At 52.2% G+C, this 12,404-nt stretch overlaps 1 protein-coding gene across 4 annotated transcripts in view; it reads right to left on the minus strand.

The window, feature by feature from the left end:
• The window catches only part of TMEM63C (transmembrane protein 63C), a 65,085-nt gene that overhangs the window by 15,485 nt on the left and 37,196 nt on the right, over positions 1-12,404 (minus strand). For all 4 annotated transcript variants that reach the window (XM_036913059.2, XM_057488283.1, XM_036913060.2 and 1 more), the window contains exons 8-18: positions 10,743-10,885; positions 9,263-9,311; positions 7,702-7,810; positions 5,920-5,993; positions 5,227-5,307; positions 4,990-5,113; positions 4,131-4,264; positions 2,623-2,745; positions 2,040-2,193; positions 833-939; positions 265-351 (exon numbers count right to left, since the gene is read on the minus strand). In XM_036913059.2, coding sequence (XP_036768954.2) covers positions 265-351; positions 833-939; positions 2,040-2,193; positions 2,623-2,745; positions 4,131-4,264; positions 4,990-5,113; positions 5,227-5,307; positions 5,920-5,993; positions 7,702-7,810; positions 9,263-9,311; positions 10,743-10,885 — 1,185 coding nt within the window. The remainder of the gene's footprint in view (positions 1-264; positions 352-832; positions 940-2,039; positions 2,194-2,622; positions 2,746-4,130; positions 4,265-4,989; positions 5,114-5,226; positions 5,308-5,919; positions 5,994-7,701; positions 7,811-9,262; positions 9,312-10,742; positions 10,886-12,404) is intronic.

Below are 12,404 nucleotides of genomic sequence, written 5' to 3' on the forward strand. Positions count from 1 at the left end.
CTGCATGTTGGCTGTGTTTCCCCCACCTTGGCTGTCAGTTAGCTGGTAGGCATGACGTGTCTTCCCAGCTGGATGATAAACTCTTTGAGGTGGGCTCATGGCTGACACCTTAGAACTTGCATGATACTTGGCTCATGCTTGGCACAGGCCCTGGACTGTTACTTGAGAAACAGACTTGCAGTAGGCTTACAGTGTCTGAAAGAGGAGGTTCCAACTCTAGGGTGAGCCTGGCTAGGGGAAGAGGGATAATCGGAGGTGAGGTACCTGGTCAGTCCCATAGATGGCAGAATGACCACCATGAACACAAGAAAGACGTAGCACTTGTGAACTATGATCAGATTCTGACTTGATCTAGAAAGAAACAAAGAGAGGCATGTTAAGAACCAAAGGCTTACCTACAGAATGAAGAGAAAGAGGGAGACAGCACCTTTCACTAAAAACTGTTTATTAGTGCATACCAATAGCATCTCAGGGGAACGCCGTGAGCAGTGCCACAGCTGGGAGCAGCAGGAAAGGAAAGCATGATTAACTAACGATGTCTGCCTTGGGCACAGGAAGGGGAGGAAGGAGAAGAGGGTGGCAGCATCTGAGGGGGCAGCCCAGGGAAGGCTTGGTGTTCCACATCCTCTATATGGCTGCCCTATCTCAGCATCCAGGAGGCCAGATACCCAGATACAACTCAGTCCCCTCTTTCCAAAGAAAAAATATCTGTTAGTCTTGGTATTAAAGCTATCCATATCAATTCCATTCCTTAGGCCAGATGGGAGGCCTGGGCACCAGGCTGGTGGGGACAGGAAAGGGGCTAGGGCTAGGAGAGGAGCCCCCAGCTCACCTGGTCCAGTGGGCCTCGAGGAAGGCGGAGAGGTAGACAATCAGAGGCATTATCACTGTGAAGGCCCAGAGCAACAGGGAGGGGAAGAACTGCGTCACGACTGGGCTCTGTAGGGGTGGAGCCGAGGAGGGTGGAAAAACATCCGTGAAGAAGAGTCCTTCCCCTTCTGGGCTGCCCCTGCCTTCTCCTACTCCCTGGCTTCTTCTCCACCAGCTTAGGGGCAGAGGCCTTCTACACTGAGGCCACTGGAGCGGCATCTGGGGCTTCCCCTGTGACTTTGCCATAAGGCCAGAGCCACTGCTGTCCCTCGTGACCCGTACCACAGAGAGAAGGCACTATCTTTAATCTTATGTTGTCTGGGAAATGGTGGAGGAGCCGTTGTGTAAAGGAAGCCCACCCCCAGAAGAGCTGTGGTGCTCCTGACAAAGGAAGGCAAAAGGAAGCAGAAGCGATGTGGCTTGATTCTCTGTGTGCATGTGTGCGTGCGCGTGTGCTTGTGTATGCATGTGTGCGTGCACACTGCTGGAATAGGGTGGGGGATTATATGGAAGGACAGGCCTTCCAGGCCCTTATAACAGCTTTGAGGCTACAGAACTTGTAAATGGGCCAGTTCAGTTCCTGTGAGCTCCCCGGTCAGTAGGAAGCATTGTCCTAATGTGGGGATGGTCCCTGCAGGGTCGGGACTCCCAGCCCGGAGCGGGTGTGTCTGGAAGTGAGGGAAGTGGAGGTCCTGCTTCTCTCCCAGGCCCGTATTGGCACTTACGTCCCTCTTCCCCACCCTTAAGCCTAGCCCTCAAACCAGGGGCCCCAGCTCTAAGGGACGTGGGGAGAGCAGAGCTGTCACACTTGCCACATCCTCTACTGCACCTTTTGTACCTTTTGCTGGCCTGGGGCGACCTGATCTAAAGAAGCCCTCTGAACCCATGCTTGACTGAACCACCCAGACCCCAGACTCACCCCAGAACCTGCCCACAGCTCCCCCACTCTGCTTCCTCTCCAGCCCCAGGCCCTAAATGGTCAACAACCTGCGCACTCATCCTCTTTAGGACAGGAAGCTCCGTGCCACCGTTTACCCCCCCGCCACCTCCCAATGCTGGTGGTCCACGGGCTCTGGAGCTGCGTCCCAGTGGCCCCCCATCCCTTCCTCGCCTGAGTTCTTCCTCTGTTTCCCTTGGGACCCCCACGCCTGGCCTGAGCAGAGCAGCACCTGCAGGTTCTCGATGGGGCGGGTGACATTGTACATGTCAATAGTGCTGATGATGATGGCGGGTGTGGTGAGGAAGAAGAAAAGGAAGAAGAGGAAGGTGTTGATCGTGATGAAGCGGGCCCACCAGTGGAAGCGACGGATGGACAGGTGTTTCCTGGGGAGGGAGGACAGAGGGAGACGCACTCAGTACCCAGGGCCCCAGCCCTTGGAGCCCACATGCTGTTTCCTGCAGGCTGCCACGGTCTGATTCAGCCCCGTGGGCCCAGACCCCCATGAAATAGGCCCTGGGTCTTCCCCTCAGTCACGATTTGTACGGGCTCTGAGTATATCCTGTAGGTGAGCCAAAAACTGAATCTTCCTGCAGGAAAAACCTTTACCCAAGTGTGCATGCCTTCCATGCTTGTGATGGGGTGGGTTTCAGGGTGGGCAGAGGCCATGTTGCCCAGGAGAGGACATGGCCCAGCCCAGGGGACCTGGATGTGGGCAATGGGGCAGTGGAAGTGAGAGAACAGGCCCCAGTCCCTGTGGCCTTTTTAAGTTTCAGAGGAGCTCAAAGGAGAGGGGAGGGACAGAGGGAGCTTACCAAATAATGTCTTTGGGGTGTGGGGCATGGGCAACCCTCCAGTGGTAGGATTTGACGACGGTGGTCACTGAGGACTGCTGGGGGGGCACACCACACTGGATGTACTTGTAATCCTCCTGGATGCTGCAGAGGGTGGGGAACAGAGGTCAGTGGTGAAGACAACAGCGTCTCATGCCAGGACCCACAGGTGGAGCTTGTCCGCTTTCTGGGGAGTCTTGAAGCCTTGATATATCTCCTCCGGCCTTAGAGGAAGCGGTTCCTAAGGTCTAGTCGCTGGAGGAAAGGGGTATTAGAGGGAGGGACTGCACAGGGAGAGAGGGCCCCACATGGCTCGGTTCCATCTTTTCTCCTTAGGAGCAGGGACAGCCAACACAGGCCCTTTCTCTGAGGCTGATAGGGAGGCACTCACTTCAGCCTCATCTTAATGTCAATAGCTACCACTGAGTTCTTGCCCTGTGCCTGACCCTGCGCTAACTGGTGCTTAATAACATCCCAATTACACAGATTACTAAACTGAGGTGCCTAAAGACACAAGCAATGAGGGGCAGGTGCTGGCACTGAGGCCTGTCTTTGGTCTTCCAGTTCACACTTCTGCTGTAATGAAACCTCAGAGCCTCTCTGCCATGTGATGGTGTCTCAGGCAGTCTCGTCCCGTGCAGGGGATACTGCCTTAGGTGACACACACTGGATAGAACGCTTATCCCTTCTTAGCCCTCTGGGAGGTGGACAGGGGAGCTATAAGTAACCCAATCTGATAGATAAGAAATTTGAGAGTGTAGGTGTCTTGCAAAATTGCACACAATTATTCATGACTAAATTCTTGGCTGTCCTGCTGTTCCTGTGTGGAGTGTGTGTGTGGGGGGGTGCGGTGGGGATGAGGGCAAATATTATGCATGACCAGCATCCCTCAGGGTTAGGAGGGCCCCCACAATTCTCAGGAGACTGATTCTTGGATCCCCATCTATTTGACCCAGTCCTAAGGATCCTTCCAAAACATTCCAGAATGGACCTAATCAATGTGGGGCTGCCAGAGGCTGGGGCAGAGGAGAGAGGAGGCTATAAATTAGGGGAGGCCTGCAGCAGGAGAGGAGAAATGGGAAGCAAGGCTTCTCCACCCTGACTTGGTCTCTTGTGAGGAGAGAGTGATGAGGGAGAAACTAGGTGTCTTCCTTGTGAAGGCCTGGAAGAGGAACCAGGAGGTCAAAGGCTGCCCCAGCCAGCTCCGCGCTGAAGCAAGGACACATAGGAGTGAGGACATTGGGCATCTCTGGAGACAAGCTGTACCTGGAAGCTGGGGGGAAACGGATGTGGACGTGCTCTGGAAAGCAAGATGGGCTGCCCGTGAGCAGCAGGGATGGGTGGAGGGGAGGTCAGAATACCGCACACTGAGGGAGGCTCTCTCTCCTCCTCCCCGTGGCTGGGGCTTGGGGGTGAAAAAGGATGGTTTCAGTGGAGCAGAGGCCCATCTTCGGGGCTGGGCATAGCAGGCAGCCTGCTCTGGCACTCACTGCTTTGTCATCCTGGAGTCCTGGAAGGTGACAAAGATCAGGTCCAGACGCTTCAGCCGAACGCGGTTGAGCTCGGCGTTGAACTCATCTGTCAGCTGCTCCTCCAGCTCACTGTAATATTGCTCCGCATCTACCTGGGGCAAGAAGTGGCCCTCAGAGTTAAAGAGGCCAGAGCTCCAGGAAGGCCTCGCCTGGACTCTCTCCACTCAGGTGGCGGGTCTGAGGCCTCCGTTCCATACCCAGCTCCCTGTGAAACCTGGCAAAGAGCCCAGGGCCCCAGCTGGACTCCGCAGCCCCAACTCTAGAACTGAGGAGGCTATGACTCAGAAATTAGCTCCCGGCTCTTAGATTTGGGGAAAGTGAGGCATACCTGGGAGCAAGGAGGTAGTTTGGGACTTGGGATGGGCTCCAGAGGAGTGACAGAATGTGTCTGCAGCATTTTAAGGAAGGGGGATGGTTTTTTTCCTAGACTAGCTAGATTTCAGTCCTGCCACAAGGTCCCTTTCCAGCCACACTGGTTGGGTGATAAGATGGAGCCCACGACCTTTAAATGTTCACAGCAGCCTACTGTGCCCTTTCTAGTCCTCCCATCCAAGACTGGAAGTGGGCAAGAGCAGGCCTCCCTGGACTGTTCTGCAGGCAGCCCCAAGAAAGGCTTCAGCTCCACTACATTCTCGACAGGGAGGCAGGACACCGTGGAAAGGAAGGGAAGAGCCAGGTGCCACAGCACCTGAGTAGACCTGAAGGGGCCTGGAGCCATAGGGTGTGGATAGGGGACACTGCCCAGAGGCCTGGACAGAGGCTGGAGACCCAGTGCCCCAGCCTCACCACTGCCATCCCCTGATGCTGGGCCAGGTACCTCTTTGAAGCAGGTCCAGCACTTGCAGAAGCACAGGCGGGAGCAGGGGTGGACCTTGACCATCACCTTCCCAGTCTTCTTGGCCTTGGCAGTGTAGTAGAGCCGGCCCCGCATTGCATGGCGCCTGTCAGCCAGTGGCAATGGTGGGGGTGGAGATCTGGTGGTCCGGGGCCAGCAAAGCCACCTTCTCCCCTTCTTCCCCCACCCCAGACCCAGACAGGACCCCTGCAGCCTCACCTCTGATCATCCAAGTCGACCAGGTTCCTGATGTCGTAGCAGAAGTGGACTCTGGTCACTACACATCCTGGATAGGCCTCGCTGCAGGCACAGACATGGATGCTGAGCCAGCCTGTGGGGTTAGGGGTGTGCCACCCTGCCCCCGACCCGGAGCTCTAGCCCACAGGGCCGGGTGTCAGTTGCCTGTGGTTCCTGGTTCTTGGATGGGAGAATCCATCCCTTGCTCCTAAGGCTGAATTTCAGAGTTGATCCCTGGTAATCCAGGGATTGGCCACATCCTTTCCAGATGACCCAGAACAGGGTCAGGGGCAGAGCGGGGAATTGCTGCTCATGGAGAGATAATTAGCTCCTAGGTCTACGAACTTGGGTCACAAAAGATGTCTCTAGAAGACCTGCTCTAGCTAGCTGTGGCCTAGGAACTCCCTGGGCTCCATAGTTGGAGCAATGAGGGAAAGGAAAATTTCACCCACATCATACCCTTGCCATGCAGGAAATCCGTGGCTTCAGAAACACTGCTCTGGCCACAGGGCTTTCCCCTTTCTGAAAGGGTGATTTGGCACCGAATCCAGGGTGAGCCACCACCTGGGGTGTCTCTTGGCCCACCATCCTGTGCAAACTCACTACCCTCATGAGGATCCAGGCAGGGATACCAGAAGGAGGCAACCCTTGCCTTGGCCCACCCAACCCACTTACTGAAAATGCTTAATGATGACTTCTGGGTCTTGGATGTCCGTGGGGACATAGGTGATCATCAGTGTCCTTGTGACCTAGGTGGGGAGCGCAGATGGAAGAAGACTGCTCACAGAGGACTCCTGGCTGTCCGGGTCTTTGGGCGGCCCAGCGCCATCTGGCATAGGCCTTCTCCTCACACCAGGCTGCCTCCCTGCCCCTGAGGTCAGCAGGCCATGGAAAACCATAGGTGGGAAAATCTCATCTCTGTTATTCTCTGGTCTCCCTGCTGGGGATGGCTGAGTGAAGGAAAAGTCAGAGGCTGCAGACCAGGCCAGGCAGGGGCACCCGAGCTCCAGCACCCACAAAGGCTGCTCAAGCTTAGTTGCACACTGTGTGGCATGATAGATAGTTCTGTTCTCCCTGCAACTCCCTGTGCCCTGTGAAGTCCCATGTCACTAGGGCTGTCCCTAGACTGGGCCCAGCAGTTGGGAGGTGAGCTAGATTCTCGGGAGGGGATGGGGAAGCTCCTCAAACTTCCCATTTTATTCTGTGAGTGGGAAATGTTTCCCTGAGCCTCAATGGGACAGTCTGGTAAACTGGGCTGCATGAGATGGGAGTCTAGGCAGAAGCTTCTGGTGACAAGAAGCCAAGCCCCAACTGGTCAGGGGTACCCCAGTCTTATGCCTGGCAGGCCAAAGCATCGGGGGTAACCTTCCAGGGTTGTGTGGATCGGCCTTCTGGGGTGGGGTAAGGTGAATCAGGCCTTTGGGATGGATGGTCTCGAAGGAGCCGATTCTACTCCATTGAGCCTCTGAAAAGTTGAGGATGGAGCCAAGGGTGTTTGTCTTCACTGATTTCCTTCCCTAGCAGAGCTGGGAGAGCCTGCACTCCCCCCACCCCACTGCTAGTATGCGGGTGTGCTGCTGTGGGCAGGCAGCGAAGGGGCCAAGTGACTACACCCCGAGGGCAGCTGCGCCCTGCAGCCCAGCTGCCTAGGGTCAGCCCACGGGCAGGGCAAGGAGTGGAGAGTTAAAGCCCCAAATGCAGCCGCACCCAGTGATGAACAGGGAGCTGGTGGGAAAGTGCCTCTGACTGCTCCCTCCAGGCTGGAAAACTAGGGTGCACATGCTACTCAATTCCCAGAGCTCCCTGAGGGGATTAAGTGCGGCTGCCCATGGGGGTGAGCTGCTCCAGTCCCTTTTATCCGGGTCTTTTCTTCTAGTCTGCCCCCCACCAGGTCTTTCCTGGGATCACCTCCCAGGTAAGCGAATGCAGTGCTAGTCCTAGTCTCAGGGTTGACCCGGAGGTGGGGTGGTGGTGACCCAAACCAAGGCGTTGGAAAATGGGGGCAGGGCATGGGATCTCTGACCTCAGAGAGACTACAAGGGAAAGGAGCTTGGGCATAGTGAGTGGGCAAGGCTAGTCAAAAATATTTACCCAGCAGGGGGCAATGACCACAGGATGGAGGCTCCCTGCTGGTCCAGGGGGTTGTTAACCCTTTAGTCTGCGGATGGTGGGGAGGTCCGGGGTCCTTGGAGGGGGGTCAGGGCAGCAGGGTGCAGGAGTTCAGAGGCACCTGGGGGCAGCTGTTTACCAACAGGTCTGGAAGTGGTCCAGTGGATTAACAATCAGGACAACTGTGTCTGGGGGCCAGGTAATGGGCGGAGGCTCTGCTCAGGTGGGACCACCCCCTGCAGGGTGCAAAGAGTGCCCAGCTGGGACGCCTCTGAAGGCTGGGAGTAGGAGGGTGCCGCTGGGGTGGGGTTAGCTGGTGGGCCTGGCTCTGGTAGGTCTTTCACGTACCTTGTAGCTCTTCTTGGGCACAAACCCTAAACAGTGATGAGCCATGAAGAGGAAGCTGGTGATGAAGTACAAGAAAGAGAAGAGGCTGTGCAGCCACAGGATCTTACTCCTGCCAGAACAAGACACAGGAAGGGTGAGACTGCCCTCTCCCACACCCCTTGACCTCCCCCTGGGTCCCCCTCTGGTACCGCCAGACACCTGGACACCTTGGAAGAGATGGCAGTGAGGTGAAGGGAGTATCCTGCACCAGCTAATAAAGGCTAATATTTATTAAGTGCTTACTGTATACCAAATTGGGGGTGGGACTAGACGCCTTATGTATATTTTCTCATGAGATTCTCACACCATGGGGGGCTGGTACTGTGACTAAGTTCATTTTCCCCTGTTGAAAAGTGAGGGCCAGAGTGGCAGTGACTGGCCCAAAAGGGCCATCTGATCTCTGTGGTGAGGGACTCTGGGGTCATACACAGACCCAGAAGGGAGGAGGGTAGGTCCACTCCACCTCTCTTGGGGTGGGAAAAGCAGTGGCACCTGGGCTTTGGGCTCCCATGATGCTGACCCAAGGCATCTGGCCAGGATGAAGGCTCAGAAATAGACCCAAGTTACTTGGTGTGCTTTGAGGAGAAAAAGGGCGCCTTGCTTCAAAAGAATGCCTCACTGCTGGTTCCAGTGCCTGACATGTCACCTAACATTCCCACTAGGCTAGAGGCTTTTTCCTCAGTTTCCACAGAGGGGGAAAGGTCGCATGGTCTCCAAGGAACATTCCAGTTTTCTGTCATATGGGTTTATGGATGATGAAGGGTCTTGGGTGCCCTACTGAAATTCACTTCTTGTTGGGACGGTGTAGGGACTGTCCATGAGTGGCTGGTCTGGGGAGAGCTGGGGAGCTCTGCTCTGGGATTGATATCCCCTGGGAGGAGCTGGCTGAAAGGGGACATGAAAGGATGCCATGGCCCTATTCTGCTGATTTTGGAGTTTGATGGATTGCAGGGGTACAGGTGCAGAGGGGTGGGGCAGGAGTACGTGAATCCCAGCTCACACCTGCTGGAATTGCAGTTTCAGCTTCATCAGGAAGTCAGCCAAGCCTAGCCAACATGCCCAGTGGCCCTATTTTCTTAGCATGGACCAACAGGACCAGGCTCTTGATTTTGCCACCAGTTGTGTTGGCTGATGTTAAAATCCACGGGTTCCTGGACCACGAGGGCTGGATGGGGCTGAGAGATCCAACAGCTTTTCCTCATCATGGATTAGGAATGGAGCTCAGAGAGGAAGGTGCACTGCCCCACGCCCTTGGCTAACTGGACCATCCTTTCAGGTCTTCAGGAGTGGCTAGTTTGGGTAGCTCCACCCATTACAGAGATGGGGACACTGAGGCACCAAGAGTCCTGTCCCACCAGAGAATGCAATGCCTGGCATCCTCCTCAGGACCTGGGTTCACAAGGAAATCATGCCTTTCTTATGAGCAAAGCAGTGCTCATGTTTTGGACTCACACATGGAACCTTATCTCCCCATCAGTGCCCCCAGCCAGTAGAATGGGAACTAAGAGGATCAGGTACCTACTCTGTGGAGACATTCACGATGGTGGTCCGGCCAAAGTGACTATTCCAGTCTGAAAGAGAAGAAAGTCGCTGGCCTCAAGCCTGGCTCCTTGACCCGTGCAGGGCCCAGACTGAAAGGCTTCCAAGTGAATGCCTGGAGTCTCGAGATGCTTGCCTATATCCTGCTCTTCCTTCCAGCTCCCCAGAGCTTGTCCCCAACACCCAACAAAAACAAAAGAGGCCTCTTCTTTTCCCTGGACCTCTATGTGGGGCTCCTTGGCTGTGGAGCAAGACCAAGTCTTGGCGTGGCCTCCCAGTTCAGAACTGGCACATAGCAGACATAGTAGATGCTGGTCAAAGGGACCCAGCTCCCACCAGAAGCTGAATGACAAAACTAGCAATCTTGTTACCACTGGCAACAATCACAAGAACCTGAAACTCTGGAAAATGTGATGCTGCCTCATTTGCACAGTCAACCCTTCTGGCTAAGTGTGTTAATTGGTCGCTTTAGACATCTCCAGGTTTTATGAAATGTGTCTAGAAATCCTATGTTATATTATCATTGCTGACACACTAGATCTTAAGGTGAGAATCTGGAAAGACAGGACTGAGAAGTTATTTACTCTGGTAATGGTATTTGGTGGCATGAACCCTTGTGAGACTTCAAATTAATTTAGGTCTACTTCTGGCCCAGGAGAAATCTGAGGATCAGGGTAAAACTGGTTCCCACCAGGGCATTTAAGGTGCTATCCTATACCACCTAGTTGTACAGGCTTCATACAGCTCTGTCCACTTCATATTTCTAAATAAAATACCAGCTGTCTTCCCTGAGCACTCACTGTGTATCAGGCATTGTGCCAGGCACTGACACGCATTATCTCCCAATCCCCATGACAGCTGAGAAAACTGAGGCCTGGAGAAATTGATTTGCTGAATATAAGATGAAATAATTTGCTAGATTGGGCAAAGGTATTTCCTGGGAAGCAGATGTAGGTAAAAGTTGGAGAACCAAGATATTTTCTGACTTTGAAGCCCAAGCCCTTACCTACAATGTTATTTTGCCAGAAGGACTTACCCTGTTAGAACAAGTGTGAATATGCTTCCCATGAGACAAATTCTGTGCTTATGCTGCTGTGTCTGCCTGAGTGGGTGCAGGGAAAGTTCAGGTTCGGGGATCTTTGCAGCGGGTCACATGTCATGCAAAGGCCTCCATGAATACTTGGCCAGGGTGCAGGTGGGGTCATGGAAAACCATTCAGTTCCAGACTGAATTACTACCATGTACATGCTGTGTGCCAGGCCCTGGCCAGACAAAGGAGGTATCAGCTCCAGTCTCCACATTAAAGAACTGAAGCATGGATTGCCTAAGGTCACATAACTAATTCTAAGAAGTGGGATTAAAATTTTGATTTCTAAACTACCAAGACCCAGACTCTGTTCCATCTGCTAGGCTGCCTCTTAGATCTAGTGGCCCAGACCCAGGGCCTGCTGAGCTCCGCCTACCCAGAACCGTTCCAGTGTAGTTGATGGGCAAAATGATGCCCAAGGAGGGGATGCAGATGATGAGCAAAAAGATGATGAGATGGTACTGGAACATGAGGTAGATGCGGGCATCGTCTCCACACTTGCTAATCAGATCTTCATTCCTGGAAGAGACACACAGACAAGGATGTTCCTTAGAAGCCACTGTGGCCACAGTTTAAGTTGGCTCCCTTCAACTTAAAAAAAAAGGAAAAAAAGAGATTACCACTCTACGCTCAAGTTTAAATTTTCTTTTTAGAAATATCACCCTTCTTCTCAGAACCTCCGTTCACCTAAAATGTATTTCACTGGATATCACAGGCATATCAAAGATGGGGGCTATGTTACAGATACACACTTGGGAACCCAGAGGCACTTCTGAAATCAAGCGTTCATCCCATCTTCTATTGCTTCTTCAAACATTTTGAGTGCTTGCTATGGTGTAGGCACTGGACAAAGATGCATCCTGTTTTTCTCTAAGTTGTTTCTTTTAATTCCTTAAATTAAAACCACAATGAGATATCACTCCACAATGCCAGACTGGCTGAAGTTAGAAGGTCAGACACTAGCAAGTGCTCACAAGGGCATAGGGGGACTAGGTGTTCTTCCACACTCGTGAGTACACACTCTGCCCACTTTGGATAACAGTTGGTATTATTGACAGAAATTGAATACATGCACAGCCTATGACCTAGCAATTCCACTCCTAGATTTATACCCCACAGAAATACATGCATATATGTATCAAGAGACACATATAAAAATCTAATAGATGCATTATTTGTAACAGCCCCAGACTGGAAACAACCTAAATGTCTATCAAAGGTGGGATGGACACAAGAATTGTGAGATATATATATATATATGTATATGTGATAAATATGTGTAATATGTATAATAGATATACTGAGATGTTTTATATATGTGTACAATGAAATACTATACAGACATGAAGATGAATGGCCACACCTGAACCTCACAAACACAACATTGAGTGAAAGACCCAGGCACAAACCCAGGCTGAATGATTTTACATACAAAGTTCAAAAATAGGCAATATTGAACTAGAGAGTTAGAAATCCAGATACTGGTTACCTTTGGAGTTGGGGAGATGGGAGATAACTGAGAGGGAGGAGGAGGAGGGGAGGGCTTCTGGGGTGTTGGCAATATTCTAATTCTTGATCAGGATTGTGGCTGTATAGGCTTTCTTTGTGATAAGTTGGACATATACTTTTTGTGTAATTTTCTGTGTTATAATTCAATAAAAAAATTAAAAGCATGTGTTGTTATACACAAGCATCTTATAAATTTAGGAAAATGCAAAACAGAAGAAAATCATTCTTCTATAATCTCATCCAACCTAAGATGATGACTACTAAGCATTTTGGTAATTTCCTTTAGTTTCTTGTTATCAATCTGGTTTAACTTAGTAACTATAGTATAAACAGTATTCAGTGCATTGCTCTTTTGCTTAGCATTTAATCTTAAGCCTTCTCCAACTGTTCTTCATTTTGTCTAGATATTTCCATGGTTGTGCAGTAACAATGGTGACAGTGGCCTCTGTCTGTGGAGCACTGGTTCATGCCCAGAGCCAAGATGGCCTCCCTACTCCACCGGTAGATGTCCTATAGTTTACTCACCTTT

Source organism: Manis pentadactyla, chromosome 11 (assembly GCF_030020395.1).
Source record: "Manis pentadactyla isolate mManPen7 chromosome 11, mManPen7.hap1, whole genome shotgun sequence".
NCBI lineage: Eukaryota > Metazoa > Chordata > Mammalia > Pholidota > Manidae > Manis > Manis pentadactyla.